The sequence below is a fragment of the Ruditapes philippinarum genome, unplaced genomic scaffold (assembly GCF_026571515.1).
Source record: "Ruditapes philippinarum isolate M1 unplaced genomic scaffold, ASM2657151v2 ctg106_1_1_1_1, whole genome shotgun sequence".
In the NCBI taxonomy this organism is placed as follows: domain Eukaryota; kingdom Metazoa; phylum Mollusca; class Bivalvia; order Venerida; family Veneridae; genus Ruditapes; species Ruditapes philippinarum.
The window spans coordinates 307,912-327,201 of NW_026860622.1; the positions used below are offsets into that span (position 1 = coordinate 307,912).

At 34.2% G+C, this 19,290-nt stretch overlaps 1 protein-coding gene across 4 annotated transcripts in view; it reads left to right on the forward strand.

Annotated features, from left to right (window-relative positions):
* Nucleotides 1–19,290, forward strand: part of LOC132712810 (speedy protein 1-B-like) — a 96,781-nt gene that overhangs the window by 72,768 nt on the left and 4,723 nt on the right. For all 4 annotated transcript variants that reach the window (XM_060695245.1, XM_060695244.1, XM_060695247.1 and 1 more), the window contains exons 5-6: nt 3,295–3,466; nt 17,937–18,216. In XM_060695245.1, the coding sequence (XP_060551228.1) occupies nt 3,295–3,466; nt 17,937–18,216 (452 nt within the window). The remainder of the gene's footprint in view (nt 1–3,294; nt 3,467–17,936; nt 18,217–19,290) is intronic.

Here is a 19,290-nt window from a genome sequence, read left to right on the forward strand (position 1 = left end):
TTGCTTGCATCCATTTAATCACTGCAAAATTTCATTCATATATTTTTCCCAATTCTTAACAAAACACCGCTGAAATTCCAAATTCCATGGATATGGGTCGTGTTCCCATAATCCTAGAAAAAATCCCTATACTGGTCAGAGAGATAACTCCAACGCATAGATAACCCCGACACTTGATAAGTATAAATGTTATAGCTTTGTTTTTCAACAAACAAGCACATGATCACCTTATAGTATAGGAACAGGACAGAATGTGATGCTTTATTATAATTTGGTTTAACGTAAACTTTTTGTAGGCAAAAACTGCTTCAAAACGTTCTTTTTACTAAATTACAATAAGGTACATGTAGTTAGAAATGTATTGACCACAGGCCACTGACTTGGGAAAGATTGTTAAAAAATTGTTTAAATATTTACAAAAAATAGATAAACCATATAAGATGTAAAGATAAATTATTGATGCTGATTTTCCAGTCTTTTTTTACTTAAAAATTTAAGTGTCGACTTTATCTACTGTTGTGGGGTAAAAAGACTATGTTTTGTATACCTCATTCAAGACCTTAAAGAAGTACCATATTCCATTTCCATACATAATTTTTGTAGTGTAATGTAAAGTCTTTGAACTGAACTTTGTTTAGGTGGTTCAATATTTAAAATATACTGGAAGATAATTAAAATATTGCAAAAAATATGTGATTTAGTGTCGGAGTTATCTCTCCAACCAGTATACAGGAAAATTATGTACATGAGAAAATACTAGTATGTATTCATATTTCATATGCATACAAAATTCTTAAAATATACATGTATAAATTTGCACTTTTGAAGCATTTTAAACATATTGCAATATATTGTTAGTTGTAGCACCAGACTGTGTTGTATTTACATACATTCGGAACTTTGCCTGTTTCTGACTAAATGATGTATTTCTCCCCCTTTGTCTGTTCTACGCTATTAAATTTTGTTCATATTAAATCACGTATTTGATTATACTCTTGTGTGTTGATCTACATCCATTTTACTGCGGCAACTGGCGTAGCGTTCTATGATAGAAAGTTCACATAATTATGTTGGTACTATATTTATGCACATTCTTAGACTTTCATAGGATAGGATTTAACTCATTACAGGACTGGGGCAGTCCAATCGCGTTATATCTTCCCCTTCAGAAAGCCACAGGTTGTTTTGAAAATTGTAAAAAAATCACTGTAGGTTATGTATAGGTCTAATAATTAGGACTAGTTAAGTGCCCTCAAAAATGTAATAATAATTTAAGAAAATATCTTTCCACGTTTCTGAATAAGTCCAGAAATTAATTATGTGGTTTCAACAATAAAGAGTGATAAAACAAACCAATATGTTAATAAATTGAAAAGTGGACCGAGTTTAAAAAGGGCCGAGCTTACTCGGGGCCGAATACGTTTTAGGGCCGAGCTGGTAATGCACTAAAATTTGCAGTCTATCAAGCGAAATATATCAATAACTTTACCAGATTGTGAAGAAAACTTGATTCTACATACGGAACAGATTGCAACCAAAATATCAATGTAATACAACCACGGATTTATATTGTAATATAAATCCGTGAATACAACGTAATAAAAATATAAACAATAAACATCTTGACCTGCTAATTTTCTGTAAACAGCCTAACGATTTTGCTACTGATAAATGCAAGAAAAAGCAACGAAGTTACTAAACAGTTGTGTATAAAGGAGATTAAGTATTCGTATAATAAAACTTACAACTTTTTTAAACAACTGGGACTTCCTAATTGACAGCATATCCTCTCAATCTTTCTCGGGATGGCGATTGCGGGAAAATGACGCTAGAGGGAAAACAAATCGTATTCATATGCAGACATTTTTTTTCCTCTCTGACATTCACACTTTTTAAGCATTTTAAACTTGAAAGTTATCTATTCTCTAATATGAAAATCGTATTCCATTTTCATGAATTATTGTGATCTATGATAGTTAGTTAATTTATGAATTTAATAAAATTGGCACTAAATTTATGCAGGTACTTTGGCTCTCATGCATCGGGAACCAATAACTGAGCCGTGTCATGACAAAACCAACATAGTGTGTCTGCGACCAGCATGGATCCAGACCAGCCTGCGCATCCGCGCAGTCTGATCGCTTACCAACTCTATTACAAGTAGAGAAACTGATAGCGAACAGCATGGATCCTGATCAGACTGCGCGGATGCGTAGGCTGGTCTGGATCCATGCTGGTCGCAAACCCATTATGCTGGTTTTGTCATGACACGGCTCATATTAAATTTTTATCGACTGCTAGCGTAGTAATATTCAAATCGCGTAAAGCAATGGTATATGTAATTTTGTGATAAAAGGATTTAAAATTCAGTAAATAATATGACCAGTCAATTTTAAAATAGATAAGGTATTATGATTATCTGAATATTATGGCAAAATATTGGAACTATTTTGCTCAGCGCAGCTAGTGCCTAGATGCGTTCAAAAGGTAGTAAGCTGAATTTATTGTAATTACATTGGGGGCTTGCGCCCCCAAAAATGTCTTATCAAGCTTATATAATTATAAAGGTTAACTTGATACATAATTATAAATCAAAAAACAAAAGTTCATTATTCATCAATTTTTATGGAGCATAATAATAGAAACCTACAAATGTATGAAACAAGGGGATTTTGTCCGGATAGGTAAGGGGATTTTGTCCAGCCTTGACGGGGATTATATCCACCCATGGAGGGGATTTTGTCAGGGTATGCGTCGGGGATTTTGTCCGAAGGGGATTATGTCCGTACAACGGATTTTACAACTTTTTCACAGAAATGATCACAATATTGAGATGACGTGTCCCGCGCAACATTTAGGTCGCTACCTTGAAGGTCAAGGTCACAGCATGACCTTGAAGCAAAATCTTTAAACTTTGTCTGGGACATAACTCTGAAACTACAAAAGATATACTTTTCTGTGTCCAAATCCTAGTTGGGGAGCATCACCCGGTTCAACCGGCTCTTGTTCTTACTTGAAGTTAAAGTAGTCTTGCATAAAATAATATCCAGGTTTTAACTTGAAGGTGATTGCAAAACTATTCCCACTTGCAGATAGAATATTTTGTTAAAATGTGGAAAAGTTAGAAATTAGTGGGAAATTTAATGATATTATTACAACAGAATATTTATTGAAAGAATTTATACAAGAAAATGTAAAAAAAAAAAACAACATTTTTTGTAAAAAAATGAGTTAGAATAGTTTTGTGCCATATAATGAAGTTTCTTTTTATTCATGCCACAATGAACATTGTAGTTACCTGGCTAATGATATGGAAGAAGATGAGGAGGAAATGAAGTATGAAATATTTCCATGGGCATTAGGTGACAACTGGAGAGATAAATTCCCAAGGTTTCTTCTCAAAAGGGACAAATTATGGTCAAGAGTTGATTATAGAGCTGTAGTTAGTCGATGTTGTTGTGAACAGGTAAATAAATTTGAAAATTATATTATTGAAAGACATACAATTTATTTGTCCCCTTCTTGTTTAATCAGAGGACTAGAGGTGTATCTTTGTCTGTCGGAAAATTCTGAATCCAATCAACTGAAAATATACAAACGCAAGTTTCATTTAACAGTCTGACCCAGGTTATTTGACAACCCTTTATTCGAATACCTGGCATTATCTGAAGTAGATCCAGAGTGGAGTTTTTATCTCTATATAAATATGTATAAATATGAACTACACCAAATGCATTATACAAATTTCTTGTAAGTTATATTTTCAGGTATAAAATTTTGGTCCTGATTATACAAGTATGAAGAATTTCATGCCAGACTTAAAGAGACTCCACTAAGGTTTTTTGACATGATGGGACTGAAAATATTTTTATGCCACCGCAGCATCTGCGATGCGGTGGCATATAGCGATTCACCTGTGTGTGTGTGTGTGTTTGTGTGTGGTGTGTGTGTGTTTGTGTGTGTGTTATATAGATTATATAGTGAACTTAAAAAATCTTCTTGTGAAAAACCACTAGTCCAATTTCAACCAAACTTGTCAAGATTGTTCCTTGGGTGAAGGGCTTCCAAAGTTGTTCAAAGAATTTCATTCCATGCAGAAATCTGGTTGCCATGGCAACCAAAAGGAATTATAAGAATAAATTTAAAAAAACTTCTTGTAAAGACCCAAAAGGTCTAGAGCTTAGATATTTTGCATAAGGCATTGTCTGGTAGACCTCTAACAAGATTGTTCAAATTATAGCCATGGGGTCAAAATTGGCCCCGCCCCAGGGGTCATTAATTTTCACTATGTACATATAGTAAAAACTTAAAATACCTTCTTGTAAAAACCCAAAAGGCCTAGAGCTTAGATATTTTGCATAAGGCATCATCTGGTAGACCCTTACCAAGATTGTTCAAATTATAGCCCTTGGGTCAAAATCGGCCCCGCCCCGGGTCATTGATTCTCGCTATATGTACATATAGTAAAAACTTAAAACACCTTCTTGTAAAGAGCCAAAAGGCCTAGAGCTTAGATATTTTGCATAAGGCATTGTCTGGTAGACCTCTACCCAGATTGTTCAAATTATAGCCCTGGGGTCAAAATCGGCCCCGCCCCAGGGGTCATTGGTTTTCCTTATATGTATATATATAGTAAAAACTTAAAAAAAATTCTTCTAGCAATTGACAAATGCTAGAGGTTAGATATTTTGCATGAAACATTGTGTTGTAAACCTATAGCAAGATTGTTCAAATTATAGCCTGGGGTCAGAATTGCCCCCGCCCTGGGGGTCATTGATTTCAATATATACATATAGTAAAAAATAAAAAAATCTTATTGTCTGAAGGTACAAGGCTTAGAGCTTTAATATTTGTTAAATAATATCATCTAAAGGTACTCGACCAAAGTTGTTCGTGTCAAGATTAGCCCGCCCCTGGGAGCCATAGGTTTATCTTATATGTATATAGTTAATTAAAACTTAAAAAATCATCTTCTCTAAGTTTACAAAGGATAGAGTTAAGATATTTTTCATGAAACATTGTGTAGTGAACCTCTAGCAAGATTGTTCAAATTATAGCCCTGGGGTCAAAATTGGTTCCGCCCCGGGGGTCATTGATTTTCATTATGTACATATAGTGAAAAAAAAAAATTTTTGTCTGAAGGTTCAAGGCATAGAGCTTTGATGTTTGATATATAATATCATCTATAGGTCCTCTACCAAAGTTGTTCAAATGTCAAAAATTGGCCCTGCCCGGGGGCAGTGATTCTCATTATGTACACGTAGTTAAAACAGAAAATAAAACAAATGTTTTCTGAATGGGAGAAAGCTATAGCTTAGATATTTGACTTGAAATGTTGTTTGGTGGACCTGTATCAAGATTGTTATTAAACCCTTGGGTCAAAATTATGCCTTGCCCAAGGGGACAGTGACCTACTTTCTTGTCCTTTGATGTACAGCAATGACATTTTGACCATGTGCACAGTTTTAGTTGTAAAATTGAACTTTGACCTAGATTTTGATGATGTGACCTACTTTCTTGTCCTTTGATGTACAGTTTGAAATTTGAACCATGCGGTGGCATAGCATTTTTCTCAAATGCAATCTTGTTTCCAGACTAATCTTTGTGCAAAATTTTAGATCATTCATGCACTTCATTTTTCCAGAATAATTATTCAAATTGTAAAAAGGTGACCCAAAATGAAAAGCGTTAAACGCTTTTTACTCAAATCGGGCTAAGAAAAGCATAAAAATACAATTTTCAATTTATTTCAAAGTATATTTCTTAACTATCTTTGCATATATTTCTGTTTAAAATGCCCCAGCTCATTTATGTAAGAAATTCAAATGTTGTTTTTAGGCTTTTAAACCCCTTTAAACTTGTTCTTGATATTTTACTTTTAGTTTGAAATTAGCAAATACTTGTAAATTCTCGCAAAATTTACAAATTCCTATCATTCCTTTTTACCACAAAAAGTGTAGGTTGAAATAGGCAAAAACTATTTTTTAAAAACTGATAATTGCATGAAAATATTTTTTTCAAAAAGTCATCCAAACCAGATCTAACTGGAATAGAGCCTTATCATTATCTGTAAATTTTAAAGTCACCTGAGCTCTATTTCAGTGAATCCTGGGCTACCATGGAAGACATTTTATTTCCTTAAATCCTACTTAATTTCTAACCCAAAGCCACTGGAACAGGTTAAAGCAAAATTGTTTTTTTTTTCAGTGAGCTTTATCATATTCCATTTCTGTCTGTGTAAAATACATTAATTATGGTCATAGTTACAGTCCTACTGTAATAAACTCTTTGAAGCCGCTCAGCAATTTTTCATAAGGGCTAAAAAACTGTATATGTGAAACAAGGCAATATAATCAGAGTGTTGCACTCCCTTGTTAATCTTTAATACTTTCATTTTACTATTTTGATGTGAGGAATCTCATTTAGGAGGGATCCCTGATGTGAAATCCCTGGCAAAAACAGCATTGAACCCTGTAATACAGGCAGGCAATCTTAACATAGATTTGATTAGATAGTGTGCTTGTAAGTGATCAATCACATGTGTGTTTACAATTATAAACCTGAGAAAAAAATGAAAAAACAAAAGATTGATTTGCTACTTTATTTTCATCTACAATCAAGTAAATCCCTAACTATAATGATACATGTATTACGATTTTTGCAAGCATGAACAATTTGTTTTGTTTTGTTTTGTAATTTCAATAGTTCTTGTTTATACATGCAATTGACATTTCCCTGAAGAAACTAAATCTGGACTCAAAAGACTATGACTAGATTTTCCTAGAGATGTTTACAAATTATGGGATTGTCTCAATATTCAGTTCAGCTTCATTTAAGACTCTAATTTAGAATAAATTTCCTATATTTTGACAGGTCCAAAATATTAAATTCTGTCCCCAGAATAGCTCAGATATCATGATTTTACATCTTTTTTTTTTTAAATTTCCTGGGGGTCCATGCCCCCGGACCCCCCTAGATAATTTGCACCTTTGGTGCTCAAATCAAGTGGCCTCCTCAAAGTCTGAAATGGCCTCCTACACCAAATCCTACTGAAAACCCTGGACAGTCATGATAATTAAACTTTGAATGTTATTTCATTAACTATTATTATCAAAAATTACTTACATGCACCTGATTTCTGTTTTAATATTTTGATAAACAATAAATTAAAAGATTAGGAGGGGAGAACAACACATCAAAATATCAGGTTGGTTTATATATTTATTATAACTACCGGTTTCGGGTACTATATACCCTTATTCAGGTTATCAATTTTAACTTAACAAATTATAGAGCTAAGATATAAAAAAAGATGGTACACTTTTTGTCAGATGTTACTAAAATGTTAGAAAATTTGTTACTAACTATTATGCCCCCCCTTCAAAGAAATGGGGGTATATTGCTTTGCATTTGTCTGTCGGTCGGTCCGTAGACAAAAAATTCAGAACATAATGACGGAATTGTGGACAGTGCAAACCACATCCATGCCATCTGATCTTGGTCTGCACAGGTCACATGGGTAGAATTTGTTGCAACAAGCTAAAGGTTTATGAAGTATTGCTTAAGAACCTTAGGCCTAGGAACTTCAAACTTGGTATGATGATTGTTCATGACCAGTAGATGACCCCTGTTGATTTTGGCATCAATAGGTCAAAGGTCAAGGTCACATTGACCTTGTAGGTAAAAATGGTTTCCAATCAATAACTAAAGAATACTTAGGCCTAGGAACTTCAAACTTCTAACAGCTACTAGTGTCAAAATTAGCCCCTCCCTGGGGGTCATAGGTTTTCCTTATATGTTTATAGTAAAAACTTAAAAAATCGTCTTCTCTAAATTGACAAAGACTAGAGGTTAGATATTTTGCATGAAACATTGTGTAGTGAACCTCTAGCAAGATTGTACAAATTATAGTCCTGGGGTCAATATTGGCCCCACCCCACTTTAAGATGTAAAGTGAACTTTGATATCAGCTGGCATAGATTTTGACAAAGTGTCTTACTGTGTTGTCCTTTGATGTGCAGTCATGGAATTTTGGCCATGTAAAATATGACCCTGACCACCAAATTCAATACACTCAACTGCATTGATAGATTCCTACTCTGATCTTTTATTTGAATAATAATAGTTTTAACCACTAATCTGATAATAGGAATTAGATAGGTCAGTGATATTTGCATTATGGCACTCTTCAATAAAATTCTGTTCCTACATTACTATTTAGTATTGTATTAATGCGGTGGCATAGCATTTTTAGCTCACCTGTCACAAAGTGACAGGGTGAGCTTTTGTGATCGCTTTTCGTCCGGCGTCCGCCCGTCTGTCGTCCGCCCGTCCGTCGTCCGTAAACTTTTACTTTAAATGACATCTCCTCATTAACCACTCAGCCAATTTCATCCAAACTTCACAGGAATGTTCCTTTGGTGGTCACCTTTGAAAATTGTTCAAAGAATTTAATTCCATGTAGAACTCTGGTTGCCATGGCAACTAAAAGAAAAAACTTAAAATATCTTCTTCTAAAAAACTCAAAGAGCTAGAGCTTAGATTTTTGGCATGAAACATCTTCTGGTGAGTGTCTACCAAGTTTGTTCAAATGAAAGCCCTTGGGTTAAAATTGGCCCCGCCCCAGGGGGTCATTGATTTTCCCTATATGCATATAATTAAAACTTAAAAAATCTTCTTTTAAAGAACCAAAAGAGCTAGAGCTAAGATATTTAGCATGAAACATCTTCTAATGGATGTCTACCAAGTTTGTTCAAATAAAAGCCCTGGGGTCAAAATTGGCCCCGCCCTAGGGGGTCATTGATTTTCCCTATATGCATATAGTAAAAACTTAAAAATCTTCTTTTAATGAACCAAAAGAGCTAGAGCTAAGATATTTAGCATGAAACATGTTCTAATGGATGTCTACCAAGTTTGTTCAAATTAAAGCCCTTGGGTCAAAATTGGCCCCGCCCCAGGGGGTAATTGATTTTCCCTATATGCATATAGTAAAAACTTTAAAAAATCTTCTTTTAAAGAACCCAAAGAGCTAGAGCTAACATATTTAGCATGAAACATCTTCTAATGGGTGTCTTTCAAGTTTGTTCAAATAAAAGCCCTTGGGTCAAAATTGGCCCCGCCCCAGGGGGTCATTGATTTTCCCTATATGCATATAGTAAAAACTTAAAAAATCTTCTTTTAAAGAACTAAAAGAGCTAGAGCTAAGATATTTAGCATGAAACATCTTCTAATGGGTGTCTACCAAGTTTGTTCAAATAAAAGCCCTGGGGTCAAAATTGGCCCCGCCCCAGGGGGTCATTGATTTTCCCTATATGCATATAGTAAAAACTTAAAAAATCTTCTTATATTGAACCAAAATAGCTAGAGCTAAGATATATAGCATGAAACATGTTCTAATGGACGTCTACCAAGTTTGTTCAAATAAAAGCCCTTGGGTAAAAATTGGCCCCGCCCCAGGGGGTCATTGATTTTCCCTATACAGTCGGCATCCTACTTGCGTCCACCTTTATTAAGCGACTTTTTTATTATGCGGCCGCATAAAATCCCTCCCGATGATTTTTACTATGTAAGTTAATTCCATTAAACAACGATTTTATATCGTGGCCAGCGGCCACTAAATGTCGGCCCAAATGTACAAAATTCAGTGTTAAAGTATCTATTAAACGGCCGTGACAAACAATCGTCTCTACGGACATTCTCACCTGTGTAATTAGCGAGTAGATTTGATGTGTACAAACAAACAAATATTTTTCATGGTCATTGGTCTTAAAATATCTATTAAACGGCCGTCAATTAGACCGTCACAAATAATTGTCGTTTAAAAACGAATTGAATAACAATTGCAATCGTTTCAAAATCGGAAAGAAAGAAACAGTTTTCCTATCGTAATATTTATTGTGACATATTTTGTCAGAGCAATAACGTATCACAACACCGCATTGGCACAGTTTTGTCATGTGCTCAGAGTGATCTCCCTTCCAGAAAATCAAATCGAAAATGACGTCGGAACAAGCGAAAAAATGACAGACAACTAATAATACCAGATAAATTGAATGAGGAAATCGTGCATGGAATTGAGTCTGAGAAAATAGCAAATGTCATCGTTTGTAGTCGAAATAAAATCGTGAAACGTACAGAACCGAGCCTTTCATTGCTGATGGCGTAGGTGCTCATCTGATGCTTTATAAAATACATGTAGTATCCCATTAAATATGACCCTTCAAAAAAAAATATCTTAAGATCTCCTAAACTTTAATGTTTTGAAATCGGGGTAGTGCTGAAAAAATCAAGAAGTTTAAAACTCATTGCATGAAAAATTATCTGGAGCTCTGGCTTGATGATTTGAAAGTATGTTCAGCAGGAGATGTGTATGAACATATGAACAATATATGACAATATGCTTTGTTTCAAGGTCAAAATGACCTGTTGATAGTATTATGAGCAGAGATCACATTTGTACACAAATTTCTACTAAAAAGAACAAACACATATTGATGACTTTTTTTAAAGAAAGGCATCAATGTAATTATGAAACTGTAATATATATATATATAATATTTACAGTTTTTGTTTTTATAAAAAGATATTATTATATCTATGACTTGTAATATAAAAAAAAAAGTCTTGAATTTTCCAGAATTCTATTGAGAGACCACTTTAATAAGAGACCACTTTTTGGCAGTCCCTTGAGTGGTCTCTTAATACAATGTCGACTGTATACATATAGTAAAAACTTAAAAAAATCTTCTTTTAAAGAACCCAAAGAGCTAGAGCTAAGATATTTAACATGAAACATCTTCTAATGGGTGTCTTCCAAGTTTGTTAGAATAAAAGCCCCGGGGTTTAAACTGGCCCCGCTCAGGGGGCCTATGTACAGGTGAGGGACTTCAGGGCCATCATGGCCCACTTGTTTAAAAATACAATCTTGTTTAATTATGTGTGACACTAGTTGAAAATTGCAAATTTTAAGTCATGGGCAATAACTCTAAAAATACTAAAAATATACACAGAAAAATACCCAGGGGCACAACTACACATGCTGAGCAACATTCTTGTAAGGTTACATGACTCAAGGTCAAATACTTTTTAGTTACGTGCGACACCAGTTGAAAATTGCAAATTTTTAGTAAGTCAAGGGCAATAACTCTAAAAATACTAAAAATATGCACACGAAAATACCCAGGTGCACAACAACACATGCTGAGCAACATTCTTGTAAGGTTTCATGACTCTAGATCAATTACAGGAATGTCGATCAGCATGTGTAGTTGTGCACCTGGGTATCTTCGTCTGGATATTTTAAGTATTTTTAGAGTTATTGCCCTTGACTTAGTAAAATTTTGAATTTTTAACTTGTGTCGCATATAAATCAAAAAGGATTTGACACGGAGTCATGAAACTTTACAGGAATATTGATCAGCATGTGTAGTTGTGCACCTGGGTATTTTTGTCTGGATTTATTTAGTATTTTTAGAATTTTTTTTGCAATTTTCAATTTGTGTCGCATGTAACTCAAAAAAGGATTTGACATAGAATCATTAAACCTTACGGGAAGGTTGCTCAGCATAATTAATTTTGCACCTGGGGTTTCGCTTGTTGATTTATCCAGTATTTGTAGAGTAATTTCCCTTGACTAATTAAAAAAACGTTTATATGTTGTTATTTGTTCCTTGAGTGCTTGAGTTGAATCAACCAACTTTACAGGAATAATGATCAACATCACTAAATTACAGGAATAATGATTTACATCACTGTGAAGCTATGCACCTGGGACTTTGCATGTGGATTTTTTCAGTTTTGTTAGAGTTATTGCCCTTGACTTACAGTAGTATAAATTTGCAATTTGTTCATGCATGATTCAAAAAGTATTTCACTTGTAGTTTACAAGAATGTTGGTCAGCGTGTGTACTTATGCACCTTGGGGTTTGCTTGTGGATTTATTCAGTATTTGTAAAGTTCTTGCCCTTTACTTAGTAAAAGATTTTTAGTTTCAAAAAATATTTGACCTAGAGTCATAAGATTGACAGAACAGTGGCACGGTGGGGGCACCCGTGTCCTATGGACACATTTCTAGTTTTATAATGATATAAGGGTTGTTTTTTAAGGAGATGAGTGCATTATTTTCTTTCTGCTGATGATATATTTATACCCCTGAAATGAAGTTTTAGGGGGTATATAGGAGTCACCTGGTGGTCTGTCGGTTGGTTGGTCGGTCGGTCCAGCCATCCGTTGCATTTTCCTTGTCCGGAACATAACTCAAAGACAAATGGACGGCATTCAATATAACTACATACAATGGTCAAGCACATTGAAAGGAAGTGCAGTGCACAAGAACCATAACTCTATCTTGACTTATTACAGAGTTACTGCCCTTTGTTTCTTTTCCTTGTCCGGAGCACTGGTTGGAATTCAAAACAACTTCATATAATTGTCAACACAATAAGGGGAAGTGCAGTGCACAAGAACCATAACTCTATCTAAAGTAATTACAGAGTTATTGCCCTTTGTTACTTTTCCATTGCTTTCTTTTGTCCGGACCATAACTTGAAGACTAATGGTTGGAATTCAAAACAAACTTCATACAATGGTGCAAAGCACATTGAGAGGAAGTGCATTGCACAAGAACCATAACTCCATCTTGACTTATTACAAAGTTACTGCCCTTTGTTACTTTTCCTTGTCCGGAGCATAACTTGAAAACTACTGGTTGGAATTCAAAACAACTTCAATAAGCAATGGACAGGCACAATAAGGGGAAGTGCAGTGCACAAAACTATAACTCCATCTTGACTTATTACAGAGTTACTGCCCTTTGTTATCTAAAGTAATTACAGAGTTATTGCCCTTTGTGACTTTTCCATTGATTTCTTTTGTCCGGACCATGACTTGAAGACTAATGGTTGGAATTCAATATCACTTCATACAATGGTCAAGCACATTAAAAGGAAGTGCAGTGAACAAGAACCATAACTCCATCTTGACTTATTACAGAGTTACTGCCCTTTGTTACTTTTCCTTGTGAAAACTACTTGTTGGAATTCAAAACAACTTCATACAATGGTCAAGCACAATAAGGGAAAGTGCAGTGCAGTGCGCAAGAACCATAACTCCATCTTGACTAATTACGGAGTTATTGCCCTTTGTTACTTTTCCATTGCTTTTTTTGTCCAGAGCATAACTTGAAGACTTATGGTTGGAATTCAATATAACTTCATACAATGGTCGAGCACATTGAGAAGAAGTGCAGTGCACAAGAACCATAACTCCATCTTGACTAATCGCAGAGTAATTGCCCTTTGTTACTTTTCCTTGTCCGGAGCATAACTTGAAAACTACTGGTTGGAATTCAATACAACTTCATACAATTGTGAAGGACATTAAAAGGAAGTGCAGTGCACAAGAATCATAACTTCATTTTGACAAAATACAGAGTTACTGCCCTTTGATACTTTTCCTTGTATGAAGCATAACTTAAAACGTACTGGTTGGAATTCAAAACAACTTCATACAATGGTCAAGCACATTGAGAGGAAGTGCAGTGCACAAAAACTATAACTCTGTCCAGAGTAATTATAGAGTTATTGCCCTTTGTTACTTTTCCATTGCTTTTTTCTTGTCCAGAGCATAACTTGAAAACTACTAATTGGAATTCAATACAATTTCATACAATGGTCAAGTATATTGAGAGGAAGCGCAGTGCACAGAAACCATAACTCCATCTTGACTCATTTAAAAGTTTTTGCCCTTTTTTACTTTTTATTGTCTAGTGCGTAACTTGAAAATTAATGGTTAGAATTCAATGAAACTTTAAACAATGGTCAAGGGCAGTGAGATAAAGTGCAGTGCATAAGAACCATAACTCTATTTGGACTTATTACAGTTATTGCCCTTTGTTACTTTTTTTGTCCAGTGCATAACTTGAAAACTAGTAGTTAGAATTCAATACAACTTCATACAATGGTCAAGAGCAAAGAGAAGAAGTGCAGTGTACAATAACCATAACTCCATCTTCAGTATTTATAGAGTTATTGCCCTTTGTTCCTTTTCCTTGTCTAATTTCTGGACTTCAATAAAACTTCATCAATGGCCAACCACATTGAAAGGAAATGCAACATACAAGAACCACAACTATCTTTAACTGCCCATAACTCTATTTCAATTCTTTTACAAGGTATTCCAGGGCTCGACATTAACGGTTGTCCGACTGCCCGGGACAACCAAAAGTTTGGTCAGGGCAAGTGAATTTCAAAAGAACTTGTCTGACAGGGCAAGTGAAAAAAATCATAAGTAAACATATTAAATTCCAATATAATGACCAATAATCCTTGCAAATTACAATTTCAATCTTAATTAGACTTAATTAGAACGAATCACATTTGGGGTGGAGACGATAAATAACGAACCTCACAGCAGGGCAATTGTACATGTACACAGACTATCCGGTTGTCTGATGAATATGTCAAAACTTGATTAGCATTATTAATTAAGTCAACACCTCTTCTTATTAAAGGTGTTCAAACCCTGTTGAAGTTCAAATCAAGCAACCTTGAACTTATAGTTTTAATATATCCGTCTAAAACATTTTGACGATTTCTGGCTGTTTTTTTTTGCCGTTAAAAATCTAAAATTTATCGTATATCCGTTTCTCCTGTAGATAATTGTGAAAATAATAACTCAGTTCATCTACAAATGTGTTACAGAGTCATATCCACAAGGAAAAAAGATGTAAATTAAGAAAGTAAAAAGAATACAAAATCGGTAAATGAAATTGTCACATATTTTCGCGACTTCAGACGTGGTAAACAAAAAACCTACAAAGTTTCTGTCCACAACTTTATAAAAATTCTTTTATGAAGAAAGTACTATATCTAAATGATTTTTATATATCAAATGCACAAAACTTTTTTTTTTGTCACAATAACCATTTTTTTTTACTGTTTTTTTCTTCAAAATACATGTAACTTAATTACTGAAAACATTTTAAAATCTTGTTTAGCCCCTTTTAACCTTCCTTCTATTTCCAACCAATTTTAGTGAAAAAATGAGTATGATTTTGTCACAAAATGTCTTAATTTCTTAAATTATAAGCCTGTACGGCTTATAATGAAACCAATGCATGATAAGAGGATAAAATAAACCCCATTTTCAAAGATTGCCAAAAACCCTTTTTCTCAAACCTTACTTATAAATGTAGGGTTGTTTTCAACACTTTACCGGTTTAGGTCAGGGCAAGCAAGTCTTGGGTCAGGGCAAGTAATTTTCAAAAGTACTTGCCCGACAGGACAACCAAATAAAAAAGTTAATGTCAAGGCCTGTTATTCTGTTACAATTAACATCCTCATTTCTGAAGCAGTCTTGTGGGGTTATTAATCACATTTAGTGATATTTCTAGTTGTTGAAGTTGAAGATTTTCCTGGTGGGGGCGTCCATCCTGAACTTATTTTAAAGGGTGTTGGTTGGTTGTTGGTTTCACTATTGGCGTCTTGAAAGAAATGGGTGAGGCGTAATCGTCTATTAAAAAGAAGAACGTCTTTTTCAAAAGTTATTTCGTCTTGATTAGTAGGTGTAGGACAAAATGATATGCTGCGGCAAAGAATACTCTTTTCATCAATGTTAAGCTTAATCATGGAGAGCTTTAATTACTACCCATCTGTTGAAATTTCTCAGTAATTTGTGTTTCTCGTATTAGTCTTTAGGATTAAGTTTTCTGCGAGGAATGGTTTTTAATTCATTTGACCAGGATTGTTCTTTTGTGGTGATTTTTTTGTTTAGAATTTTTTTCTACGCTTATTAAGTGATGCCTGAATGGTTTATCAAGTTGATTTGGTCTCTTGTTGTGAGGTTCTTGAAGTCTTTCTCGATGGTTTGAACTTCAATGTTGATTGAGGGCTTCTCTTGATTGCCAGTACTGTGAAGGATTGTGCAAAGTTTGTGACCAAATTTAATATGTACTTAAGCTTCTTCCTAATTATTTGTAATGAAGAGTTTATGACAGGGACTTGTGGAGATATGTTTACACGTAGAGATTAAGGGATAGTTTTGGTTACGACACATCTATTTAGATAATCTTTGTGATGGACTGTAAGTGTTTGTTTAATAATTAGATGGTTGAAAGTGTTCAATTTAATGATTTTAATTTAAGAATGAAAATATACAATTTAAATGAAAAAGATAAGCAACAAAACACTACCATGTATTTGTATATAAATACTGAAAAATTTCATTTCCTATTTCAAATCATTGCATTATGTCTATGCTAGCACAAGTTATCCTAATATTGCTTACATTATTATATGAATTTGTACCTTATCTATGATTATATTATTCTGCACTGTGTCCAGTATTGTTACTGTTAATGCTTGAAGATGACAGCGATAATTTTCATGTAAACGCTGTATGTGCTGCATAATGTGCAATAATATGCAGGTATTTATGTCTTCAATACCAAAAAAAGCAAGTGTGTTGTAAATGGTAGTTTTGCTTTGATTAGTGCATATTCAAAGTTGAGAAGTTGTCTCCTTTCACCTTATTCAGATTTTGATTATTCAAACCCATCGATTGTAATAAACCCAAAAACATAGTTTCCCATCTCAGGAACTGGTGGAGATATTAATTTGAAACTTGGCACATCAAAACAATATCACAATATTGATATTTAATATCTGTGTTAAGTTTCAAAACTCTGATAGTTTGACAGAATTATAAATGCCCCTTTTTAACTGAGAAAATATCCCAAAACTGTACCAAAGTGGCTATTGATTTTTTGTTAATTAATGAATTGTCTTCAAAGGTCCAATTCTTTGGAATGTTCCTTCAAGATGGACAGACTGACCTTGACATTTAGTCATAAATAACCTTGACATTCAAGATAAAATTATTTGAATTTTATACTGTAACTGACTAGAAATTTGTTATTAGTCCCCTACCAGTTGTTGTGTGTCACCATCAATTACTTTAAAGAACATCACCTCTGAAACAAATGAATGCACATTAACCAAACTTTGTGGTCCCCTTTCAAAATTGTTCAAATGGTTCTGGTCTGTTGCATAAGTAGGTCAAGGGGCCAGAAAAGGAGTTTCAAAAATGCAAATTAAAAAATATCTTGTCTGAAAGTACAAGGCCTAGAGCTTTAATATTTGGTATATGATATCATCTATAGGTCTTCTACCAAAGCATACATGTGAACCCTCCCACTTTCAGCGGGAGACTCCCACTTTCTGCAGCTATATTTTTAAAGATTTTTCTTAAAATAAGGGGTATTTTCCCAAATTAAAGAAATCTCCCTCTATTTGATGTAAGAACTTTCTTCTTTGTTTATTGCAAATTCTAAAATCTCCCTCTTTTTGAAGAAAAATCTCCCACTCGATCATTGAAAAAGTTCACATGTATGCCAAAGTTGCCCAAATTTTGTCCATAATGGCCCTACCCTGGGGTGTCATATGTATATAAAAAATATAAAAAATCCTCTCTGAATTGACAAAGACTAGAAGTTAGATATTTGGGATGAAACATTTTGTTAAGTGGACCTCAACCAAGATTGTTCAAATTATAGCCATGGGTTCAGAGTTATGGCCCTTTAATGATTTTTATTTTAAAAGTTTGTCCAGACTACTCCAATACCACTAACACAATTTCAGTGAAACTTTACAGGATTGGCTCGAGTACTTGCACACATTGGACACGTTTTCCGCTTGAATGAGTTTTTCCCAAGTTATGGCCCTTTAATAAAAAAGGCATTTTGCCCAGTTAATGATTTTATGTCTCCTGCTACACAGTAGCTGCAACATGCAATTCAGGCTATTGTGAAGTGACACATGTGACCACTGATCGCTCTTGTTTGATAACTGAAATAACAATGATACATTTGACAAGTACAAGTAAGTGTAATGCATGGAAACAAATATTTGACTTAACATTATGTAATTAAATGAATTCAGATTATGGCAATTGATCCAGACCACCCAATATGGAAACGTAGTCGTCCTGACTATCATGCAGGAGCAATGCGTAACTACTTGAAAGGTACAGAGGATGATGGATATCCAAAAGGTCCAAAGGCTGTCCCTAGAAAGTGCCCCAACTGTGACAATGAAAGTTCTTGTTATTCTGATAGCACTTCAAGTGAATCATGGTATTCCTTAACTGGATATTCCAGCCATTGCTTCAAGAATGATCTCCTCAAGAAATCTACTGTTATGTCCTCTTTTGATATGAAAGGTAATTTTTTTAGTGTTTTTTCACTTTTCCTTATTTTTTAAAAATATTAGATGCAGTAGAACTTGCATGTGTCAAACAATGATTAGTTGATTTTCTAGATGCATTGTAGAAAATGGAAATTGAATTTTCATTTGTCAAATGTTTTTATGCCTCAAAGTTTTTACGATGTCAATATGGAATAATTTTTCTAAAATTTCAAAAAGAAAAGTACAAGTTTCAATTTTTTCTGGATGTGAAAGTGCATAACATAGAAGGGCCTTTTTCATTTCCCCTATGCTTTCTATAATTTTATTCTGAAAAATTCCAAATCTTATTTTTGTAAAAATACATTTACAACAGACACTTGGGGGGGTGGAAGCTCCAAAAACCCCTTAAAAAAAAAGGAAAAAGTTAATTTTTCCCAAATTCCCGCCCCAATTTCCCCTCCCAAAAAATTTAAACAATAAAACCCTTAATTTAGGCTGTTTTGAAAAAAAAAAAAAAGAGATCATATTTCAACGTCTGTTAGATATGTCATTTCTCAATAAAATAACCCCCATCCCGAAAAAGGCGAAGGGGGTATTGGAAATGGTCCCCATCTGAGCATCTTTCCCAATTTTGTCCGGAGCATAAGTCCAATTTAAGCACTTGAGCATTTTTCTTCAGACTATAGGCTATTATTTTTTTATCTTTCGGTTTACTGACACGCCAACTCCTTTTTTTTGGAAAATGAAAAATAAATCAGTCCTAAAAAATTTCCAACGTTGAAAAACGTCGCTAATTAAATTAAGATATTAATATTCTACTGAGAATTTATATATGTTTACTGTAACCTATTAGACTTGTCAAAGGAACATCAAGATAATTTTGATGGTAGTATGAAAGAATGTCTGTAAAATGGGTCAAACCATTCTTGCCGATTAATAATTAGGCTAGGATCTAATTTTTAGCTCGACTATACGAAGTATATGGAGAGCTGTCCTACTCGCCCCGGCGTCGGCGTCCGCGTCCAGATTTTAGATTAAAGTTTTGGTGCAGTAAAATATTTTTCACTATAACTTTGTCATTTCTTAAGGTATCAACTTCAAACTTCAA